The 24,002-nt window shown below is 48.0% G+C and overlaps 1 protein-coding gene across 2 annotated transcripts in view; it reads left to right on the forward strand.

Annotated features, from left to right (window-relative positions):
* LOC134909670 (probable ATP-dependent RNA helicase DDX43) overlaps positions 1 to 24,002 on the forward strand; it is a 575,661-nt gene that overhangs the window by 475,248 nt on the left and 76,411 nt on the right. For both annotated transcript variants that reach the window (XM_063916810.1, XM_063916811.1), the window contains exon 13: positions 8,949 to 9,058. In XM_063916810.1, coding sequence (XP_063772880.1) covers positions 8,949 to 9,058 — 110 coding nt within the window. The remainder of the gene's footprint in view (positions 1 to 8,948; positions 9,059 to 24,002) is intronic.

Here is a 24,002-nt window from a genome sequence, read left to right on the forward strand (position 1 = left end):
GCGGAGAAACATGCAAGCGCTCTGTCAGCAGTCTTCATTCCAGGAGTGAACAACTGGGAAGCAGACTTCCTCAGCAGATCTCCATCCAGGAGAGTGGGGTCGTCATCAAGAGGTCTTTGCAGAAGTGACAAGTCGTTGGGGAATTCCTCAAATAGACATGATGGCGTCTCGCCTCAACAAGAAACGTCAGAGATATTGTTCCAGGTTGAGGGACCCTCAAGCAATAGCGGTGGACGCCCTGGTGACACCGTGGGTGTTTCAGTCGGTCTATGTGTACCCTACGCTTCCACTCATTCCGAAGGTGATAAAGATCATAAGAAGAACAAAGGTTCAGGCGATCCTCATTGTTCCGGACTGGCCCGGAGGGCTTGGTATCCAGATCTTCAAGAATTACTCATAGAAGATCCCTGGCCTCTTCCTCTACGAGGGGACCTGTTACAGCAAGGTCTTTGCGTGTATCAAGACTTACCACGGCTGTGTTTGACGGCATGGCGGTTGAATGCCAAATCCTAGCCCGAAGGGGTATTCCCAGTGAAGTCATTCCCACACTACTTCAGGCTAGAAAAGAAGTAACGGCTAAGCATTACCACCGTATTTGGAGAAAATATGTGTCTTGGTGTGAATCCAAGAACTACTGAAGAATTTCAGCTGGGGCGTTTGCTCCATTTTTGGCAAGCAGGTGTGGATGCGGGCCTAAAGTTGGACTCCATAAAAGTACAACTTTCGGCCTTATCTATTTTCTTTCAGAAAGAATTGGCCTCCCTTCCAGAAATTCAGACGTTCATGAAGGGCGTGCTGCACATCCAACTTCCCTTTGTGCCCCCAGTGGCACCATGGGATCTTAATGTGGTGTTGCAGTTCCTGCAATCTCATTGGTTTGAACCTTTGCGTAGGGTTGAGTTGAAATTCCTTACTTGGAAAGTAGTCATGCTGTTGGCCTTGGCATCTGCAAGTCGGGTGTCTAAATTGGCGGCTTTGTCTCACAAAAGCCCCTATTTAATCTTCCATGCTGATAGAGCGGAGTTGAGAACTCATCAGCAATTTCTGCCAAAAGTGGTTTCATCGTTTCAAGCCTATTGTGGTGCCAGTGGCTTCTGACGCCTTGGCAGAATCGAAGTCTCTCGATGTGGTCAGAACTTTGAAAATCTATTTAGCCAGAACGGCTCAGATTAGGAAAACAGAGGCCCTGTTTGTCCTGTGGGCTCCCAACAAGATTGGGGCTCCTGCTTCCAAGCAGACTATTGCACGCTGGATCTGTCATACGATTCAGCAGGCTCATTCTACGGCAGGATTGCCGTTACCGAAATCGGGAAGGCCCATTCTACCAGAAAGGTGGGCTCATCCTGGGCGGCTGCCCGAGGGGTCTCGGCATTACAGCTTTGCCGAGCTGCTATTTGGTCGAGATCAAACACATTTGCAAAGTTTTACAAGTTTGATACCCTGGCTGAGGAGGACCTCTTGTTTGGTCAATTGGTGCTGCAGATTCATCCGCACTCTCCCGCCCGTTCTAGAGCTTTGGTATAAACCCCATGGTTCTTGAAGCATCCCCAGCATCCTCTAGGACGTATGAGAAAATAAGATTTTAATACCTACCAGTAAATCCTTTTCTCTTAGTCCGTAGGGGATGCTGGGCGCCCGTCCCAGTGCGTACTGTTTCTGCAGTTATTGGGGATGGTTAGACACAAGGTGGGTTGCGTTTCAGTCAGCCTGTTGAGGACGTTATTCATGCCGTGGCATGCGTTATGCTGTTATTGGTTGTGTTTACACACAGGTTGTTTTATGCTTTATGTCAGCATTTACTGCATATTCTTCATGCCGTCGGCTGGTGTTCTATTGAATGCCACGTTCTGCAGCATACTGGAGGTGTGAGCTGGTAAGCTGCTCACCGTGGTTTAACAATAAATTCTTTCCTCGAAATGTCCGTCTCCCTGGGCACAGTTACTTAAACTGGAGTCTGGAGGAGGGGCATAGAGGGAGGAGCCAGTTCACACCCATTCAAAGTCTTAAAGTGCCCATGTCTCCTGCAGATCCCGTCTATACCCCATGGTTCTTGAAGCATCCCCAGCATCCTCTACGGACTAAGAGAAAAGGATTTACCGGTAGGTATTAAAATCCTATTTTCTCTTACGTCCTAGAGGATACAGGGGTTCCATTTACTACCATAGAAATAGACGGGTCCACTAGGAGCCATGGGCACTTTAAGAATTTGATAGTGTGGGCTGGCTCCTCCCTCTATGCCCCTCCTACCAGACTCAATTTAGAAAATGTGCCCCGAGGAGCCGGTCATGCTTATGGAAGCTCCTGAAGAGTTTTCTGCATTTATTTTATATGTTATTTTCAGGCAGGGCTGCTTGGCACCAGCCTGCCTGCTTCTTGGGACTTAGGTGGGGGAACAGCCCAACCTCTTGAAGGGTTAATGGTCCCGTTCCCCACTGACAGAACACTGAGCTCCTGAGGGAACTATTCGCAAGCCCCACCACAGCGAGCGTACATTCCCGCAGCATGCTAACAGAGCCAGAAGAAAGAAGAGTGGTGAGTACTAAGCCGGCGTCCCGACTAGTGGGTCGCTGGCCATTATGGCGGCATGAGAGTACAGAGACGCACGGTTTCTAACCGGGGCGGACTGCGTCTCCAGATACAGTACACAGCTGCATCTCAGTACACTGTACACAGTACCCACACTGGCAAAAACAGCCTTAAAACGGTTTTCTCTCCATTTTAAGCACCAGATTACTTCAGCCAGTATAAAAAAAAGCAAGAAGACTGCGCACCATTGAAGGGGCGGGACCTTCACTATGAGCAGATCTAGCAGCTCACCAGCGCCATTTTCCCTCTGCAGTGCACACAGACGCTGACTGACAGGGAAGCACAGCTCCTCTGTAGAGACTCCACATTACCTCAGCGGTACCCGGGGGTCATAGCAGGGGGGGAGCGTTTATTAGTGTACTAAGTCCCCTATCAGGGTACTTAGTCTGCGACCCGGCTAAGCTTGGCAGGAAGGGCTCTTTTTGGGTTAATTGTGCTTAACCTTTTCCTCTGTGTGTGTGTGTGTGTGTGTGTGTGTGTGTGTGTGTGTGTGTGTGTGCTGTCACATTTACATTGTCAGGCAATGGTTAATTCCATTAAGGGAATGATCTCAAATATTTCTACAAAGTTATCCCGCAATGAGAAAGAGACGCAATACTAAAGACAGACTGTGGATGAGTTTATGAATACTCAGTCCCCAAACCAGCATCTCAGTCCCCTCCCATTTGTCCGCAAAAACGATCTCTGGCCCATATCCTGCAGTCTGACGCTGACGGGTGAGATGGATTTGGAGGGGGGGATGCTACCTGTCCTATCTAGAGGATAGGAAAAAATATTAAAATCCACCGACAGTGGACGCATCAGTCTGTAGGCTGTCACATAAAATTGTATTGCCTGTCCCTAGTGCAGCCTCCCTAAAAGATACGGCAGATCGTAATATTGAGACTTCACTCAAATCATTGTACACAGCTGCTGGGATGGCCTGTCACAGGGAATAGAGGCTATCCGAGATGTTCTGCAAATTCCTGATAAGGTGTCAGACTGTGAGGAATCTTATTTTAATGTAAAAAAGAAGTCCTCAGTCACTTTTCCTGCTTCAAAGGAATTAAATACCGTTTGAAGAACCGTGGGTTGATCCTGATAAGAAATTTCAAATCCCTAAAAGGTTGCTCTCATCTTTTCCTTTTCCACTAGAGGATAGGAAAAAATATTAAAATCCACCGACAGTGGACGCATCAGTCTGTAGGCTGTCACATAAAATTGTATTGCCTGTCCCTAGTGCAGCCTCCCTAAAAGATACGGCAGATCGTAATATTGAGACTTCACTCAAATCATTGTACACAGCTGCTGGGATGGCCCAAAGACCCTACTATTGCATGTGCATGGATCACAAAAGCCATTGCTAAATGTTGTTTTACTCCTGCAGCATATACAGGTCTCTGTGAACTTTATGGTGGAAACCATAAAAGAGATTGGTTTGCTTAATGCACGCTCCACAGATATGGCAGTGTCAGCATGCAGGGGCTTGTGGACTGCTGATGCGGTCTCCAGAAAAGGTGTGTTAGGCCTGCCATTCACAGGAGAGGCCTTGTTTGGAGATGAACTAGACAAATGAATCTCCAAAGCTACTGTGGGTAAGTCTGCGTATCTTCCTTCCGCAACTCCCCCAGTCAGGAAAGCTTATTCATCTTTAAATTTACAGTCCTTTCGGACAGCCAAGTTTAAGGGAAATTCCAGAGGTGCTTCTACGTCTTCCAGAGGTGCAAGAGGTAAACCACGCAAACCAGCAACTGCAGGAGCTCAGGCTCTGCTTCCCCAAAGCCTTCTCATGACGGTGGACTCTGATGCCTGGAGGGTTGTCAGGTGGGAGCCCGACTAAAATTCTTCAGTCACATCTGGTCAAGTTTGTGCCGGGGTCCCAGGGTCATAGATCTTATTTCCCACGGCTACAGACTCGAGTTCCAAGACCTCCCACCTCACAGATTCTTCAAATCAAGCTTACCAGCTTCACAAGAGGCAAGTATAACTGTACAGCAGGCCATCCAAAAACTGGTACAGACTCAAGTCATTGTTCCAGTTCCACCTCATCTGCACAACAAGGGGTACTATTCCAACCGGACGTTTCGGTACGACCAATTCTGAACCTCAAGTCCTTGAATCCGTTCTTAAGATTGTTCAAGTTCAAGATGGAGTCTCTGAGAGCGGTGATCTCAGGTCTGGAGGAAGGGGAATTACTTGTGTCTCTGGATATCAAGGATGCGTACCATCACATTCCGATCTGGCCGCCTCATCAGGCTTATCTACGGTTTGCACTGCAGAACTGTCACTAACAGTTCCAGGCCCTGCCATTTGGTCTCTCCATGGCACCGAGGGTATTCACCAAAGTGATGGCAGAGATGATGTTTCTCCTTCGCAAGCAGGGAGTGAACATAATTTCGTACCTGGACGATCATCTGATAAAGGTGCCGTCCATGGAGAGGTTGCTGGACAGCATTGGCCTCTCAACCAAACTTCTCCAGGATCATGGGTGGATTCTGAACCTTCTGAAATCTCACCTAGAGCCAACACGGAGGCTCCCATTCCTGGGAGTGATACTGGACACAGAGTCGCAGAAAGTGTTCCTTCCGTTGGAAAAGGCATTGGTAATCCAGTAAATGGTTCGGGATGTCCTGAAGCCAACCCGGATATCGGTGCATCTGTGCATTCACCTTCTGGGGAAAATGGTGGCCTCTTACGAGGCGCTTCAATACGGAAGGTTTCACGCAAGACCCTTCCAGTTCGATCTGTTGGACAAATGGTCCAGATCGCAACTTCACATGCACCAGAGGATCCGTCTGTCACCAAAAACCAGGATCTACCTTCTGTGGTGGCTCCAGAATTCTCACCTCATCGAGGGTCTGAGGTTCGGAATTCAGGATTGGATCCTGTTACCCACGGACGCAAGCCTCAGAGGTTGGGTAGCAGTCACCCAGGTGGTGCAGTTTCAAGGAAGATGGTCAAGTCAGGAAGTCACCCTTCCAATCAACATTCTGGAACTCAGGGCCATGTACAACGCCCTTCTGCAGGCCTCTTATCATCTTCACGATCGGGCCGTTCAGGTCCAGTCGGACAATGTGACAGCAGTAACGTACATAAACTGACAGGGCGGAACGAAAAGCAAAGCAGCAATGTCAGAGGTGTCAAGAATTCTCCTCTGGGCAGAAAAAAATGCTGTGGCTTTGTCAGCGGTCTTCATTCCGGGAGTAGACAACTGGGAAGCAGACTTCCTCAGCAGACACAACCTGCACCTGGAGGAGTGGGGCCTTCACCAGGAAGTGTTGAGGTGCTTGACACGTCGGTGGGGACATCCACACATCGATATGATGGCCTCTTGTCTCAACAAGAAGCTCAAGTGGTATTGTTCCAGGGGGTTCACTACGGCTGGCCGGCGGTCGGGCTCCCGGCGCCGGGAGCCCGACCGCCGGCTTACCGACAGCGTGGCGAGCGCAAATGAGCCCCATGCGGGCTCGCTGCGCTCGCCACGCTACGGGCACGGTGGCGCGCTACGCGCGCCACACTATTTTATTCTCCCTCTATGGGGGTCATGGAAGACCACCCGTTCCAGGTTGAGAGACCCACAGGCAGTGGCGGTAGACGCTCTGACGACTCCATTTGTCTGTCAGATGTTGTACGTGTTTCCTCCACTTTCTCTGATACCAAGAATTATCAAAAGAATAAAAAGGAAAAAGATTTAAGCAATACCCATTGCGCCGGACTGGCCAAGAAGGGCCTGGTATGCGGACCTTCTGGAGATGCTCCTCGAAGATCCGTGGCCTCTACCTCTTCGCGAAGATCTTCTGCAACAGGGTCCGTTGGTCTATCAGGACTTACCGTGGCTACGTTTGATGGCATGGAAGTTGAACGGCTGATTCTTGCCAGGAGAGGTATGCCCGACAAAGTAATCCCGACTATGATCCAAGCCAGAAAGGGGGTAACGTCTAAACATTACCACCGTATTTGGAAAAAATACGTCTCTTGGTGTGACAGTAGAAAATATTCTGCTGTGGAATTTCACCTGGGACGTTTCCTGCTTTTTCTGCAGGCAGATGTGGATGTGGGCCTACGTCTGGGCTACATAAAAGTCCAGATTTCGGCCTTCTCCATTTTCTTTCAAAAACAGTTGGCTTCTCTCTCTGAGGTCCAGATGTTTTTGAAAGGTTCTGTTCAATCAACCTCTCTTTGTGCCTCACATGGCACCTTGGGATCTCCATTTGGTGCTGCAGTTCCTCCAGTTGGACTGGTTAGAACCGTTACAGGAAGTTGACGTAAAGTACCTTACGTGGAAGACCGTCACACTGTTGGCCTTGGCTTCAGCAAGACGTGTGTCGGAGCTAGGGGCGTTGTCTCGCAAGAGTCCCTACTTAATTTTTCTTGAGGACAGAGCTGAACTCAGAACTCGTCAGCAATTTCTTCCTAAGGTGTTGTCCGCATTTCGCATCAACCAACCTATTGTGGTTCCAGCTGTTACGGACACCTCTGCTACTTCAAAGTCTTTGGATTTTGTGAGGACTTTGAAGGTGTATGTAAAGAGAACAGCTCATCACAGGAAATCCGACTTGCTGTTCGTTCTATATGATCCCAATAAAATTGGGTGTCCTGCTTCAAAGCAGACAATTGCACACTGGATCAGGTTCACTAACCAGCATGCTTATTCCATGGCAGGTTTGCCGGTTCCGAAATCTGTACAGGCCCACTCTACTAGGTCAGTGGGTTCTTCCTGGGTGGCAGCCTGGGGTGTCTCGGCTTTACAGCTCTGCCGAGCAGCTACTTGGTCGGGTTTGTTTGCTAAGTTCTACAAGTGCGATGCTTTGGCCTTTGAGGACCTCCAGTTTGGTCAATCAGTTCTGCAGGAACCTCAGCACTCTCCCACCCGGTTTGGGAGCTTTGGTACATCCCCATGGTACTAAATGGAACCCCAGTATCCTCTAGGACGTAAGAGAAAATAGGATTTTAAATACCTACCGGTAAATCCTTTTCTCGTAGTCCGTAGAGGATGCTGGGTGCCCGCCCGGTGCTTCGTTCTTCCTGCACTGTTACTTGGTTAAGTATTGTTGGTTCAGCTGTTCCTGTTTAAAGTTGGGTTAGCATAGCTTTCCTCTGTTTTGTGTGTGCTGGTTCGGAATCTCACCACTATCTTTATCCTCTCAAAGTATGTCTGTCTCCTCGGGCACAGTTTCCTAGACTGAGTCTGGTAGGAGGGGCATAGAGGGAGGAGCCAGCCCACACTATCAAATTCTTGAAGTGCCCATGGATCCTAGTGGACCCGTCTATACCCATGGTACTAAATGAAACCCCAGTATCCTCTACGGACTACGAGAAAAGGATTTACCGGTAGGTAATTAAAATCCTATTTTTTTATGTACCCTTCCCCAGATTTGTGCTTTGAGACAATCCTGTCTCGGAGGTCTACAGGCAATTCCTTTGACTTCATGCTTGGTTTGTGCTCAGACATGCACTGTCAAGTGTGGGACCTTATAATTGACTGGTGTGTGCCTTTCCAAATCTTGTCCAATCAACTGAATTTACCACAGGTGGACTCCAATTAAGCTGTAGAAAATCTCAAGGATGATCAATGGAAACAGGATACACATGAGCTCAATTTTGAGCTTCATGGCAAAGACTGAATACTTATGTACATGTGATTTCTTAGTTTTTTACTTTTAATAAATTTGCAAAAATCTTCATGTTGTCATGGGGTATTGTATGTAGAATTTTGAGAGAAAAAAATAATTTATTCCATTTTGAAATAAGACTGTAACATAACAAAATGTGGAAAAAGTGAAGCGCTGTGAATACTTCCCGGATGCACTGTACTCGTAAGTACAGTACGTGCTGAAATCTGTAAATTGAGTATATGAATGTACCCTCAAACATGCAAGTCCTCCTGTAATTCTCACTCGCTGTGGTCTGGCTAGAGATGTGCCATAATTGCCACACTTCTTGTAGACCCCCATTCTATACACCGACGCTCTTTCTCTTTCATAACTGGCAGTAACTAACTAATACAAACTGCATGACACCTATAACAGCAGCACCCCTGCACAATGGATATCTATATCTATCTTGACTAAATTATATATGCCAGTAAGGCGTTTTAGGATCTCGATTCGGACTTCTTACCAATTTATACACAAATTTTACAGCATGCTAATTTGTAATCAAGTACTGTTGAAAGTAATATTATGAACCCAGAGTGCAAATAGACTCCATTAACGCATTAAACTGAATATCTATTTGACATTTTTAAGTGTATTTTTAATAAATGTATTGTTGGTTTTATTTCCTTCAGTAATTAGTGTATTTGACAAACCATTTTAGCCTTATGCTAGAATTTTAATTGTAAAATTCTTCTGTTATTATAATTATCTATGTTTTTGTTTTAGTGCTGATGATTTATCAAGTGACTTTAGTCTTCAAGGAATCCCTGTTCAATCATTACATGGTAATAGAGAACAATGTGATCGAGAACAAGCATTGGATGATTTTAAGAAGGGTAAGCTCTACTGTTATTGTATGTAATTTCATAGTAACACTGTAGTGCCCTCCCATTTTTTATATCGGATTGGGCGTAATTAAAATTTTTATTCATATTACCTGATGTATAGATTTATCCATGTACAGTATATTGTATTGTGGAAAATGTAGTAGGCTGACAATTGGATGAGACTGAATTACTTTGCTGGGACACAGCTTGTTTAAAGTACAGCCAAGAGATGTCCTGCCTCTTTTGATGTAAGGGACAAGAGTTAGCTTGGAGAATGCATTAAGTGCCCCTGGGAGAACACCTCAGAGACACTATGGTCGGAAAGGTGTGAGCTGGCCTTCCTGCAGCAGCTTGTAAAATCTAGCCACGGCTGATTATAAAATCATGCCCAGAGCTTTAAAGCAAGCCATAAAAGATGAAAGTATCAGCCCTGCTAGAATGGCTGAGAACCCCACAGTGTACAGTGCATCCGGAAAGTATTCACAGCGCTTCACTTTTTTCCCCCATTTTGTTATGTGACAGTCTTATTTCAAAATGGAATAAATTAATTTTTCCCTCAAAATTCTACACACAATACCCCATAATGACAACGTGGAAAAAAAAAAAATGTTGTGATTTTTGCAAATTTATTAAAAATACAAAACTAAGAGGTCACATGTACATAAGTATTCACAGCCTTTGCCATGAAGCTCAAAATTGAGCTCAGGTGCATCACATTTCCACTGATCATCTTTGTGATGTTCCTACTGTTTAATTGTTGTCCACCTGTGGTAAATTCAGTTGGACATCATTTGGAAAGGCACACACTTGTCTATATAAGGTCTCACACTTGACAGTGCATGTCTGAGCACAAACCAAGCATGGAGTCAAAGGAATTGTCTGTAGACGTCCGAGACAGGATGGACTCGAGGCACAAATCTGGGGAACGGTACAGAAAAATATTTGCTGATTTGAAGGTCCCAATGAGCACAATGGCCTCCATCATCCGTAAATGGAAGAAGTTCGAAACCACTATGACTCTTCCTAGAGCTGGCCGGCTGTCTGAACTGAACGATCGCGGGAGATGGTCCCTAGTCAGGGAGGTGACCAAGAACCCGATGGTCACTATGTCAGAGCTACAGCATTCCTCTGTTTAACTATGTCGACATCAATGTTGACCTGTTGATAAATGCTGACATAGTGACCCATCAGCCCCATGCTGTTCTCTTTACAAACCACCTCCATTGAACTCTTTAGTTCCTTCTTTCTCCAATGCTAATGACAAACAGATCAGTGTGCAGGACATACAGTCTGAAATGCCAATCAATGAATCTATGGTTGCAGTGGTCCATGTAAATCAACACCTTTCTACAAGAAAGACGAACAGATACCTGCTATTCCTAACCTTCACCTATATATAGTAGTTCTCAACTACTGCATCTCCAACCTTAACCTCCGCTCCATACACATTACCTTCCCTGCCCTCTCTACGATCACGACTTGGTGACCTCATCTTACTTCTACGTCCAAGATTCTCCTGTGCTACTCACCACCTTCGGAACACTCTTCCTCAAACTATTAAACTCTAGACTAGTGGAAAATGGGTACAAACAGCAAGAGAGAAGATGGAGTGTAGTTCTGCTAATTTTTACAACTAATTCCCAGTTGTGTTTGCAGTCTCTTTGGATCACATGCATGGCCTGTGTTAGAGCTAAACTCACTTGCTTGCTTTGGCTATGAACACTGTAAACATGCCTAGCAAGCCTTTCCTTGTTTTCTAGCGTCTCTGTCCCCTTAATCAATTTGGTCGCCCGTCTCTGAACCTCTTCTAGTTCTAGGTTATCCTTTTTATAGTATGGTGCCCATAATTGTGCACGCTATTCGAGATGTGGCCTCACTAGTGATTTATATAATGGGAGTATAACACACTCATCCCTTGCGTCAATTCCCTGCTTAATGCATGTTAATACCTTATTTGCCTTTTTTGCTGCATTCATACTTTGGGTACTTCTGCTAAGTTTATCTATGTGAACACCTAAATCTTTATCCAGTTTTGATTCCCCTAGTTTTTCCTCATTTAGTGTGTAGGTAGTGTTCTTGTTCTTGCTACCGAAGTGCATTAACTTACATTTGTCTATATTGAACCTCATTCTCCATTTTGAAGCCCATGCTTCCAGTTTAAATAAGTCGTTCTGAAGAGACTTGGCATCCTCCACCAAATTTATAACCTTACACAGTTTGGCATCATCTGCAAAAATGTACACTGTGCTCTCTAGACCTACTTCTAGATCATTTATAAACATGTTGAACAATAGTGGTCCAAGTACAGACCCCTGTGGCACACAGTACCTCAGTCCATTTCGAAAAAGTTTCATTTCATTGCACCAAACAACTGTGGCCCCCCTCGTTTTTCACACTGATCTATACAGTAGTGTTTTGGAAGGACCAGCGTCTCTGTGAGGAGAAAATGGCGCTGGTTAGAGCTGTGAGGGCTAAGCCACGCGCCTTAATGGCGCGCTTCAGTCCCGCTTATTTTTATATTTCTCGAACGTCCTTGTGGATGCTGGGACTCCGTAAGGACCATGGGGAATAGACGGGCTCCGCAGGAGATAGGGCACTTTAAGAAAGCTTTGGACTCTGGGTTTGCACTGGCTCCTCCCTCTATGCGCCTCCTCCAGACCTCAGTTTTACACTGTGTCCAGAGCAGGATGGGTGCACTGCAGAGAGCTCTCCTGAGTTCTCTGCCTAAAAGCATTTTTGTTTGGATTTTTTCTCTGCTTTTTCACAGGGAGCACTGCTAGCAACAGGCTCCCTGCATCGAGGGACTGAGGAGAGAGGAGCAGACCTTCTTGTCTAAGATAGGCTCTGCTTCCTCGGCTACTGGACACCATTAGCTCCAGAGGGGGTGAACGCAGGTTCTTACTGGGCGTCCACCCCCAGAGCCGCGCCACCGTTCTCCTCGCAGAGCTAGAAGAACAGAAGACAGAAGTCATCAGGCGGCAGAAGCCTTCAGCTTCACGGAGGTAACGCACAGCACTGCAGCTGTGCGTCATTGCTCCCATACACCTCACACACTCCGGTCACTGTAAGGGTGCAGGGCGCAGGGGGGGGGCGCCCTGGACAGCAATATAAACACCTCTTATGGCAAAAGACAATATACATGTACAGGTGGGCACTGTACATGTATATAAAAGAGCCCCCGCCATATTTTTGTAAGTTTGAGCGGGACAGAAGCCCGCCGCCGAGGGGACGGGGCTTCTCCCTCAGCACTCACCAGCGCCATTTTCTCTCCACAGCACCGCTGAGAGGAAGCTCCCCGGACTCTCCCCTGCTTACACACGGTGAAGGGGTGTTTAAAAGAGAGGGGGTGCACATAATTGGCGGATACATATTATACAGCGCTGCTGGGGAAAAACATTTTGTGTTGGTCTCCAGGGTTATTGCGCTGGGGTGTGTGCTGGCATACTCTCTTTCTGTCTCTCCAAAGGGCCTTGACAGGGATACTGTCTTCAGGAAAGGGGTTCCCTGTGTGTGTGAAGTGTCGGTACGCGTGTGTCAACATGTTTGACGAGGAAGGCTCGCTTAATGTGGAGGGGGAGTGCTTGAATGTCATGTCGCCGTCGGCAACGCCGACACCGGAATGGGTGGATATGCTGAATGTCTTGAATGCAAATGTTAATCTATTGCATAAAAGGTTAGACAAGGCAGAAGCTAGGGATCAGTCAGGTAGCCAGTCCATGCCTGTCCCTGTGGCGCCAGGCCCTTCGGGGTCTCAGAAGCGCACCATATCCCAGATCGATGACACAGATACCGACACAGATACTGACTCTAGTGTCGACTATGAAGATGCAAAATTACAGCCGAAGGTGGCAAAAGGTATTCGGTACATGATTATTGCCATTAAAGAGGTTTTGCATATTACTGAAGAACTCCCGGTCCCTGACACGAGGGTACACATGTATAAAGGGAAAAAGCCTGAAGTCACCTTTCCATCCTCATTTGAACTAAGTGAATTGTGCGAAAAGGCTTGGGAATCTCCGGATAGGAGACCACAAGTTCCCAAAAGGATTCTTATGGCGTATCCTTTTCCACAAACTGAGAGGATACGCTGGGAATCTTCGCTTAAAGTAGACAAGGCGCTGACACGCTTGTCCAAAAAGGTGGCACTGCCTTCTCAGGATACGGCTTCCCTCAAGGAACCTGCTGACCGCAGGCAGGAAATTACCTTGAAGCACATTTACACTCATTCAGGTACTGTTGCTGGACCGGCTATGGCGTCGGCCTGGGTTTGTAGTGCGGTTGTGGCATGGGCAGATTCCTTATCTACGGAGATTGATACCTTAGATAGGGATGCTATTCAAATGACCATAGAGCATATCAGAGATGCTGTCTTGTATATGAGAGATGCTCAGAGAGACATTTGTTTATTAAGCTCCAGAATAAATGCTATGTCTATTTCTGCTAGGCGGCTCTTGTGGACCCGACAGTGGACGGGAGATGCCGATTCAAAGCGGCATATGGAGTCCTTGCCTTACAAAGGGGAGGAGTTGTTTGGAGACGGCCTCTCGGACCTTGTCTCTACGGCTACGGCTGGTAAGTCGAATTTCTTACCTTATGTCCCCCCGCAGCATACAAAAAAAGCACCTTATTATCAAATGCAGTCCTTTCGTTCCAATAAAAACAAAAAGGTACGGGGATCGTCCTTTGTTGCCAGAGGGAAAGGTAGGGGAAAGAAGCTGCACACAGCTAGTTCCCAAGAGCAAAAGTCCTCCCCTGCCTCTGCAAAGTCCACCGCATGACGCTGGGGCTTTCCGGGGGGAGGCAGATCTAGTGGGGGCTCGTCTTCGGTTTTTCAGCCACGTCTGGGTTCACTCGCAGGTGGATCCCTGGGCATTAGAGATTGTTTCTCAGGGATACAGGCTGGAATTCGAAGACTTGCCACCTCGCCGGTTTTTCAAATCGGCTCTGATGGCTTCCCCGTCAGAGAGGGAGCTAGTGTTGGCGGCAATCCAAAAATTGTATATTCAACAGGTGATTGTCACAGTTCCTCATCTCCAGCAAGGAGAGGGATATTACTCGACCCTGTTTGTGGTTCCGAAACCGGACGGTTCGGTCAGACCCATTTTAAACCTAAAATCTCTGAACCTGTACTTGAAGAGGTTCAAGTTCAAGATGGAATCACTCAGGGCGGTCATCGCCAGCCTGGAGGGGGGGATTGGATGGTGTCCCTGGACATAAAGGATGCATACCTTCATGTTCCGATATTCCCCCCTCATCAGGCGTTCCTGATATTTGCAGTGCAGGACTGTCACTACCAATTTCAGACGTTGCCATTTGGACTTTCCACGGCCCCGAGGATTTTCACCAAGGTAATGGCGGAAATGATGGTGCTCCTGCGCAGGCAGGGGGTCACAATTATCCCATACTTGGACGATCTCCTCATAAAGGCGAGATCTTGGGAGAAGTTGCTGGACAGTGTGTTTCTGTCCATGAAGACGTTGCCGATACACGGCTGGATTCTCAATATACCGAAGTCCCAGCTAGTCCCTACAACGCGTCTGACCTTTTTGGGCCTGATTCTAGACACAGACCAGAAAAAGGTTTTTCTTCCGATCGAAAAGGTTCAGGAGCTCATAGCCATGGTCAGGAACCTCTTAAAACCAAAAAAGGTTTCAGTGCATCATTGCACGCGGGTCCTGGGGAAGATGGTGGCTTCATACGAGGCCATCCCTTTCGGCAGGTTCCATGCGAGGACCTTCAGTGGGACCTCTTGGACAAGTGGTCCGGGTCCCATTTACGAATGCATCAAAGGATCATCCTGTCTCCCAGGACCAGGGTATCTCTCCTGTGGTGGCTGAACAGTGCTCACCTGCTAGAGGGTCGCAGGTTCGGCATTCAGGACTGGGTCCTGGTGACCACGGACGCAAGCCTCCGAGGCTGGGGAGCAGTAACACTGGGAAGAAATTTCCAAGGTCTCTGGTCAAACCTAGAGACTTGTCTCCACATCAACGTCCTGAAGTTGAGGGCCATATACAACGCCCTGTGTCAAGCGGAGGAATTGCTTCGGAGAAAACCGGTTCTGATTCAGTCGGACAACGTCACGGCAGTGGCTCATATAAACCGGCAAGGCGGAACAAGGAGCAGAGTGGCCATGGCAGAAGCGACCAGGATTCTACGCTGGGCGGAAGGCCATGTAAGCGCACTATCAGCAGTGTTCATCCCGGGGGTGGACAACTGGGAGGTGGACTTCCTCAGCAGGCACGACCTGCATCCGGGAGAGTGGGGAGTTCATCAAGAAGTCTTCGCACAGATCACGGATCGATGGGGACTGCCTCAAATCGACATGATGGCATCCCGTCTCAACAAAAAGCTAAAGCAGTATTGCGCCAGGTCAAGGGACCCTCAGGCGGTAGAGGTAGACGCTCTGGTGACACCTTGGGTGTTCAGATCGGTCTATGTGTTTCCTCCTCTTCCTCTCATACCCAAAGTGTTGAGAATAATAAGAATGAGCAGGGTCAGAACAATCCTCATTGTTCCAGATTGGCCACGGAGGACTTGGAATCCAGAGCTGCAAGAGTTGCTCACAGAAGATCCGTGGCCTCTTCCTCTAAGGCAGGACCTGCTGCTGCAGGGGCCCTGTCTGTTCCAAGACTTACCGCGGCTGCGTTTGACGGCATGGCGGTTGAACGCCGGATCCTAGCGGAAATAGGAATTCCGGAGGAAGTCATTCCTACCCTGATCAAGGCTAGGAAAGACGTGACGTTAAAACATTATCACCGTATATGGCGGAAATATGTTTCTTGGTGTGAGGCCAGAGCTGCTCCTACGGAGGAGTTCCATTTGGGCCGTCTGCTTCACTTCCTTCAAACAGGAGTGACTTTGGGCCTAAAATTAGGGTCCATAAAGATCCAAATTTCGGCCTTATCCATTTTCTTTCAAAGAGAATTAGCCTCTCTTCCTGAAGTACAGACTTTTGTGAAGGGGGTGCTGCATATTCAGCCTCCCTTTGTGCCTCCGGTGGCGCCTTGGGATCTTAACGTGGTGTTACGTTTCCTCAAGTCACCTTTGTTTGAACCACTCAAAACTGTGGAGTTGAAATACCTCACGTGGAAAGTGGTCATATTGTTGGCATTAGCTTCGGCTAGACGTGTTTCAGAATTGGCGGCTTTATCACATAAAAGCCCATACTTGGTTTTTCACGTGGATAGGGCAGAGTTGAGGACTCGTCCTCAATTTCTGCCAAAGGTGGTCTCATCTTTTCATATGAACCAACCTATTGTCGTGCCTGTGGCTACACGGGACTTGGAGGATTCCGAGTCCCTGGATGTGGTCAGGGCTTTGAAGATTTATGTGACCAGAACGGCTAGAATCAGGAAGACTGAAGCTCTGTTTGTTCTGTATGCGGCCAACAAGGTTGGCGCTCCTGCTTCAAAGCAGACTATTGCTCGCTGGATCTGTAACACGATTCAGCAGGCGCATTCTACGGCAGGATTGCCGTTACCGAAATCGGTTAAGGCCCATTCCACTAGGAAAGTGGGCTCTTCTTGGGCGGCTGCCCGAGGGGTCTCGGCATTACAGTTGTGCCGAGCAGCTACTTGGTCGGGGTCTAACACCTTTACAAAGTTCTATAAGTTTGATACCCTGGCTGAGGAGGACCTCCTGTTTGCTCAATCGGTGCTGCAGAGTCATCCGCACTCTCCCGCCCGTTTGGGAGCTTTGGTATAATCCCCATGGTCCTTACGGAGTCCCAGCATCCTCAAGGACGTTAGAGAAAATAAGATTTTACTTACCGGTAAATCTATTTCTCGTAGTCCGTAGAGGATGCTGAGCGCCCGTCCCAAGTGCGGACTTCTTCTGCAAGACTTGTATATAGTTATTGCTTACATAAGGGTTATGTTATAGTTTATCGGTTGAACCGTGGCTATGTTGTTGTTCATACTATTAACTGGGTAGTTTATCACAAGTTATACGGTGTGATTAGTGTGGCTGGTATGGATCTCGCCCTTAGATTTACAAAAATCCTTCCTCGTACTGTCCATCTCCTCTGGGCACATTTTCCCTAACTGAGGTCTGGAGGAGGGGCATAGAGGGAGGAGCCAGTGCATACCCAGAGTCCAAAGCTTTCTTAAAGTGCCCTATCTCCTGCGGAGCCCGTCTATTCCCCATGGTCCTTACGGAGTCCCAGCATCCTCTACGGACTACGAGAAATAGATTTACCGGTAAGTAAAATCTTATTTTTTTTTATACTGGCGGGGGTCTGTAATTAGTGCCCAGGCACTTTTTTCACTTCTGCCAGTCGCTATTTAGGGTTTATGCTGCCCAGGGCGCCCCCCCTGCGCCCTGCACCCTTCATTGCCGTTCTGTATGTGGGAGCACGGCGCGCTGCGCGGTACCTCAAAAGCCATCTTCTGAAGTCTTCTGATCTTCTTTTACTCACCCGGCTTCTTTCTTCTGGCTCTGCAAGGGAGGTGACAGCACGGCTCCGGGAACGAGCAGCTAGGCGTACCAAGTGATCGGACCCTCTGGAGCTAATGGTGTCCAGTAGCCTAAGAATCAGAGCCTTTGAACTCACAGAAGTAGGTCTGCTTCTCTCCCCTCAGTCCCACGATGCAGGGAGCCTGTTGCCAGCAGGTCTCCCTGAAAATAATAAACCTAACAAAGTATTTTCAGATAAACTCAGTAGAGCTCCCCTGTGTGTGACCAGTCTCACTGGGCACATAATCTAAACTGAGGTCTGGAGGAGGGGCATAGAGGGAGGAGCCAGTTCACACCCAAAGTTTTATAGTGTGCCCATGTCTCCTGCGGATCCCGTCTATACCCCATGGTTCTTGAAGCATCCCCAGCATCCTCTACGGACTAAGAGAAAAGGATTTACCGGTAGGTATTAAAATCCTATTTTTTGGGGTTTGATTTACTTTTCTTTGCTATCAGCTTTTCCGTTTCTATTTTAGATGCTCTCATTTCTTTTTTGCATATTTCGTTTCAATCCTTATAGTACTGGAATGACTCCGCCTTCCCGTCTGATTTATACTTTTTGAATGCTTACCTCTTTTTGCCCATTAGTTCCTTAATCTTGTTGTTAAGCCACATTGGTTTGGAATTATTACTCCTTCGTTTGCTGCCCATGGGAATGAATTTACGAGTATAACTAGTGAGCAGCGTTTTTACTGCATCCCATTTCTCTGTGGTATTCTTGCCTTGAAACAAAATATCCCAGTCAATGTCCCTTAAAGCTTCCCTCATCATGGCAAAGTTGACTTTGCTAAAGTTTAAAGTCTCAGTTGAGCTTATGTAGAGCTGTTTGTTAAAACTGATATTGAATGTGACCATATTGTGGTCCCTGTTTCCCATGGGCTCCCCTACTATAATATTTGATATCAATTCCCCATTGTTTGTTAGTACCAAGTCTAAGATTGCATTGTACCTAGTTGGTTCCTCGATTAATTGAAGTAAGTAATGATCATTTAGTGTGTTTAAAAAAAAGTTATTACCCCTAGCAGTATCACATGAATCATTTGTCCAATTAACCTCTGGATAGTTAAATCACCCAACACTATTACGTCTCCTAATCCTGCCGCTTTTTCGATTTGCTTCAGTAACCATTCCTCATCAGATCCCTATTAGTAGCTTTTTAGTTCCCTTTCTACCGTATGCAATTTCTACCCTTAAAGTCTCCACAGTATTTACTGTTATATCGTGAATGTCATCCTTTATACCAAGTTTTAAAAAAGGCTTTACATAACGACATACCCCTACACCCAGTTTGTTTATTCTGTCTCTCCTGAACAGCGTATAACCCTCCAGATTAACTGTCCAATCATGAGTTTCATCCCACCAAGTTTCAGTAATACCTATAATATCATACTGTTTGTCTGCTGCGAGGACTTCTAGTTCTCCCTTTTTCCCTGTAAGGCTTCTAGCGTTATTGGTGATTCGTAAGCATTGTTAATTCAAGTTATGGTAACACCCTTGTTAATACCCTTGCCGGCTTCTCTGCCCCTCCCCCCTTCTCCACCCCCATTCAGCTCATTACCTCTATCCCTCCTATTCTCACTGCTTGACCCATAGTCTCTAGCTAAACCCTCTCCCCAGGCTCCTAGTTTAAAATCTCCTCCAACCTTCTAACCATCCTTCCCTCCCCCCCAAAGCACTGCTGACCCCTCCTCATTCAGGTGCGAAAAGATGGGGCCTGACTGAGAAGTCCGCCCAGTGTTCCAGGAACACAAACCCCTCTTTTCTACACCAGTTTCTAAGCCACACATTTACCTCCCTGATCTCCCTGTTCCTCCCTGGGCTAGCGCGTGGCAAAAGCAATATTTTTCAGAGAATATTACCCTAGATGTCCTTGCGTTTAGTTTCTGGCCTAAGTCCCTATAATCTTTAAGGACAGCCCACCTACCACTAACTTTGTCATTGGCGCCAACGTGTACCAAGACTGCCGTGTTGTTCCCGGTCCCTCCCAACAATCTTTCTACCTGGTCTGCAATTTGTCGCACCCGGGAGACAACAGACTGTATGGCAACCGCGGTCCCGGTAGCAGAGTGCCCTGTCTGTCTTTCTGATAATAGAATCCCCTACCACCACAATCTGACTAGGTACCTCGCTATCTCATCTGTACCGGAGGGACCATTCATCCGGTTGCTAGAGGGAACAGTATCCTCCAGCTCCGTCATAGCAAAAAATAAAACACACTGACCCAGATAGAAAGAAAACCAAGCACGTTGGCCCCCACAATAAAAATATACATGTAACGTAATGGTGCCTAATACCAGTATACAGGACAAACAACATATACAAAAATATAACATACAGTATATTACTCCAAAGTACCTCTGCACAGGAGTTGTATATGGCTTATCTGTCCAATTCATACCTAGTCAATTCAGATTACAACACTAATATCACTGAGAGCAGAATCCCAGAATATGACAGCAGAATCACAGATCCAGATCAAAGGTGTTTCACAGGGTCACACACAGCTGCTTCTTCAAAAAATGTGATGGACAAAAAAATGGATCCTGGTGAATCCACCTTATGGTGCAGTGATTCTTACCCGTGTCCTCTTCTTGATTCCAGTCTGTGCACCCTAGGGTAGCGGGGCCACGATGACCTAGCCATGGGGTGGCTGTCTGTCTGACATGGGCACTGGGGGGGGGGGGGGGGGGGGGTCGATGAGGCGGATCTTGGGGGCAGCTGCCCTGAATGGGGCACCTTTCATCCCTTTTTGCCGCTCTCTGATCTGGCTGATGTGGATCTGCAATGTAGCGTTCCCCCGGACGCGCGTGTGTGCATGCAGGGCCAGGCAGATGGGAGACGGCAACTGGGATGAGGGGTGTCACTAGCTGCCAGCCCCTCCTTCCGCCGGGTGTCGGAGGCTGAGCGCGCTTTGTATGTGGCTGCAGCGTCAGCTCGCTGGACTTACCCCACTGCCCGAAACCCCCCCTGATAGTGTCCTTGACTGTACCGGAGGTCTGGGTGGCTGCAGGGTCTAGCCACAGTCCGGGAGTGTGTGAGCCATTCACGCTGGTATTAGCAGTGAGCAGTAGCGTATGCCAGCAGTGTCCTGCAGGGCTTAGGTGCGATTGCACGGCTCACCCTCTAGTAGAAACATCCCTGGCCTGGTGAGCTTGTGTATGGGATGAAAGATACATGGAGCTGACCGTTATGTTGGGACCCGTCTCCTAGCATTAGGATGCTGCAACCACCCATTGTGTGTCATCTCTTGTAGGCATAACCTATTCCACCCAGGGTAATCCTGTGTAGTGCACCTTTTGTGGGTGGAATGGACAACCCGTGGAAGTCATTACCCAGAATTTTAGAATTTTTTCTCCAACCCAGTATTATACTTAATATGCTCTCTAGACTTTTGTTGTTGTTTTTTTATTTATTTATGTGTGTTTTTCTACTTGCTGTAATTCTAAATCCTTTTGTACAATGTATTATGTTTCTGCCGCGGGGTACACTGGGCTCCACAAGTCTGGACAATGGGGTGTAGAGTAGGATCTTGATCCGAGGCACCAACAGACTCAAAGCTTTGACTGTTCCCAGAATGCAAAGCGCCGCCTCCTATATCACCCCGCCTCCCAGCACAGGAGCTCAGTTTGTCAGTTGGTGCTGCAGTAAGCAGGCACTTAACAGAGGGGCTGCTCCAAGCAGCCCTGAGAAAAGCTTTTTATGAGGTAAAAAGTGAAGACTTCAAGGGCAGCAGCGGTGGTAAATGTTTTGTGACATTCACTGCTGCAGCTCCAGCTCTCCCCAGCAGCGCTGTACACTCCCGAGCCCTGGTTGCCGGGTACCTACAGCGGAGGCTCCGGTTTTCTTCATGTTAGACACACACGGCTGGGGCTCTCCAGGATCGCGTGGCCGCGCTCGGGAGGTGGTAAGTGGGTCTCGCTCGCGGGACCCGGTCTTTATCGCGATATGGTGCGGTCAGTGGGGGGCGGGCCGCGCGCGCTGGCGGTGGACACTGTGGCAGTACAGGCGATCCCACTAGATCACCAGGGCATGGGCGCAGGTCGGGTCTTCTCTCTAAACCACTTGTATCGTCCACAGTACCCGGTAGTTTTGCCAGCAAGGGGGATAAGGCTTAGACCTGAAGCCCCTCCCCCAGCTCCAGGGCGCCATTTCCCGCAAATGTTCCCGCCCTGGAGCTGCATATCTGTCTTTTCCTCACTCCCAGTCAGTGTCTGCGGCGCCATTATCCCTCAGCTCACTGTTCCTGGGACTGCTTGGGCAAATCCTCCTATGTAAAGCCGCCTGGTTGTCAGCGCTGTGCCTTTACATGACACTTAAGTATTCTACCTGCCTTTTTAGACAGTGATAGTTAAGAAAGAGTTCATTTAGTCAGGGTTTTATAGTACAATTACCCTGTGATATACATCCAGTTCTTACTGTGTACTGTTATATAGCTGTGTAAGCTAGTCCAGTGCAGTATTATTGTCTGTAATAACCTCTGCATTGTACAAACTGTGACCTTCTGTGTGTGCATTTGATAGCTGAGTGTTGTCCATCTCGTGTCTTTCACTCAACTTGCTATCGCTATAATCTATAATCTGAGGGGGCTTGGTGCGTCAGGTGTTATCTAATATAGGATTTTCACAAAGATACTGTATTACGTATTTTTTTCTGTGATTTGGTCACCATATCTCTCCTTTATCTCTGCTAGTGCTGACTGCACTGCACAGGGGTTTGGGTTTGGGATATTCTGCTGCTGATAATTGTACTGTGTTACCTCATACTGCAAGTTATATCATGTCTGCTTCTGAGGGTAACGGTTCTGGGGCGGAACACACTGCCGGTGTTGCTGAAGCCACAGGCACATATGAGGAGAATATAGCAGCTGTGGGCTGTGGTTCTGGGAGCTCCTTGCCCCCCAGTGGGACTGTGGCAACGGAGGCACATACTGACCCACCGTGGGCCGCTTTTTCCTCGCTTCTGCATACGCTAGTTCATAAACTAACACCCCCTATGGGACCCCCAATGCCGGTACAACCGTGTGTGGGCCCTGCAGCTAACCCGCCGTGGGCGGACGATTTATCTGCTCAATTAAAGAAGTTGAACCAGTCCTTGACTACTAAAAAGTCTGACCAACGCTCGCCTAAGTCCAAGAGGTCCTCTAAGCGAGCGCTCTTCTCCTCACAATCCACTGCTGTCACTGACACCTCGTCTGATGAGGACGGCACTTACACTGACCCCACAGGTTCTGACTCCGATACGGCTGATGGGGAGGGTAGTTCACATGTGGATGTTCCTGACCTTGTGGAGGCTATTAAGTTAATTCTGCAGATTACGGATGATCCCGAGTCATCCGTGCTTCCTAAGAAACCAGATAGGTTCAAGCGTCAGAAGGTGGTTAAACAGGTTTTACCTCTTTCTGATCACCTAGTGGATATACGTCAGGAACCCTGGGAAAACCCGGGTACGAAGTTTGTGCCTCAAAAGAGGATGCTGGCTCGCTATCCCCTCGCGCCAGAGCTGTCTAAGAATTGGGAAACACCTCCTCCAGTGGACTCACATGTGGCTAGGATGGTGGTTTCTTCAGCTCTACCTGTCACTACCGTCACGTCTCTGAAAGAGCCTACGGATAAACGTGTGGAGGGTTGTCTAAAAGCGATTTACACCCTCACGGGTGCTACACAAAGGCCTACTATTGCAGCTTCATGGGCTGCTGAGGCTATTGAATCATGGGCCTTGGGGTTAGAAGCTGAAATCTCCTCTGACCATGCTAGACAATGCTTGTCATATATTGTCACAGCTTCTCGATATATATGAAAGAGGCGGCTTCTGATGCCGGTATCCTGGCAGCCAAAGCCTCTACTACGTCAGTCCTGGCTCGCCGGATATTGTGGCTGAGATCCTGGTCTTTGGATCTGGACTCTAGAAAAACCCTGGATGGTACTCCCTTTCAAGAGAGATATTCTGTTTGGGGAGGACTTAAATAAGATAGTGGCTGACTTGGCTACTGCCAAAACTGCCTGTCTACCTAATACCGCTCCTTCTGTGTCGAAGGCTAAAGGTACGTCCTTTCGACCCTTTCGTCCTTCAGGCAAAGCACAAGGTCAGGCGTAGCATAAGCAGGCCTGAACTTCCAAACCTGGTAAGCCGAAGCCCAAAAGAGCCTGGGCTGCCCGTCAGCCAGCTGCCAAGACGATAAGCCTGCCGCATGACGGGGCGGGCCTCCCCCTGGGGGATCCCAGGGTGGGAGGCCGGCTTCTAGGGTATACCCAGGAATGGTTGAAGACCACTTCAGATGCCTGGGTACGGGAAGTCGTCACTCGAGGTTATGCCATTGCCTTCAAAAACCGACCCTCTCATCGATTTTGCCAGACAGACGTCCCTTTGGACCGGACAAAGGCAAAAACTCTACACTCGGTGGTACAGACCCTCCTGGATACAGGAGTCGTAGTACAGGTGCCTCTTGCTCAGAGGGGCCGGGGGTACTATTCTCCGCTGTTTCTAGTCCCGAAACCGAATG

The sequence above is a fragment of the Pseudophryne corroboree genome, chromosome 4 (genome assembly GCF_028390025.1).
Source record: "Pseudophryne corroboree isolate aPseCor3 chromosome 4, aPseCor3.hap2, whole genome shotgun sequence".
Classification (NCBI taxonomy): domain Eukaryota; kingdom Metazoa; phylum Chordata; class Amphibia; order Anura; family Myobatrachidae; genus Pseudophryne; species Pseudophryne corroboree.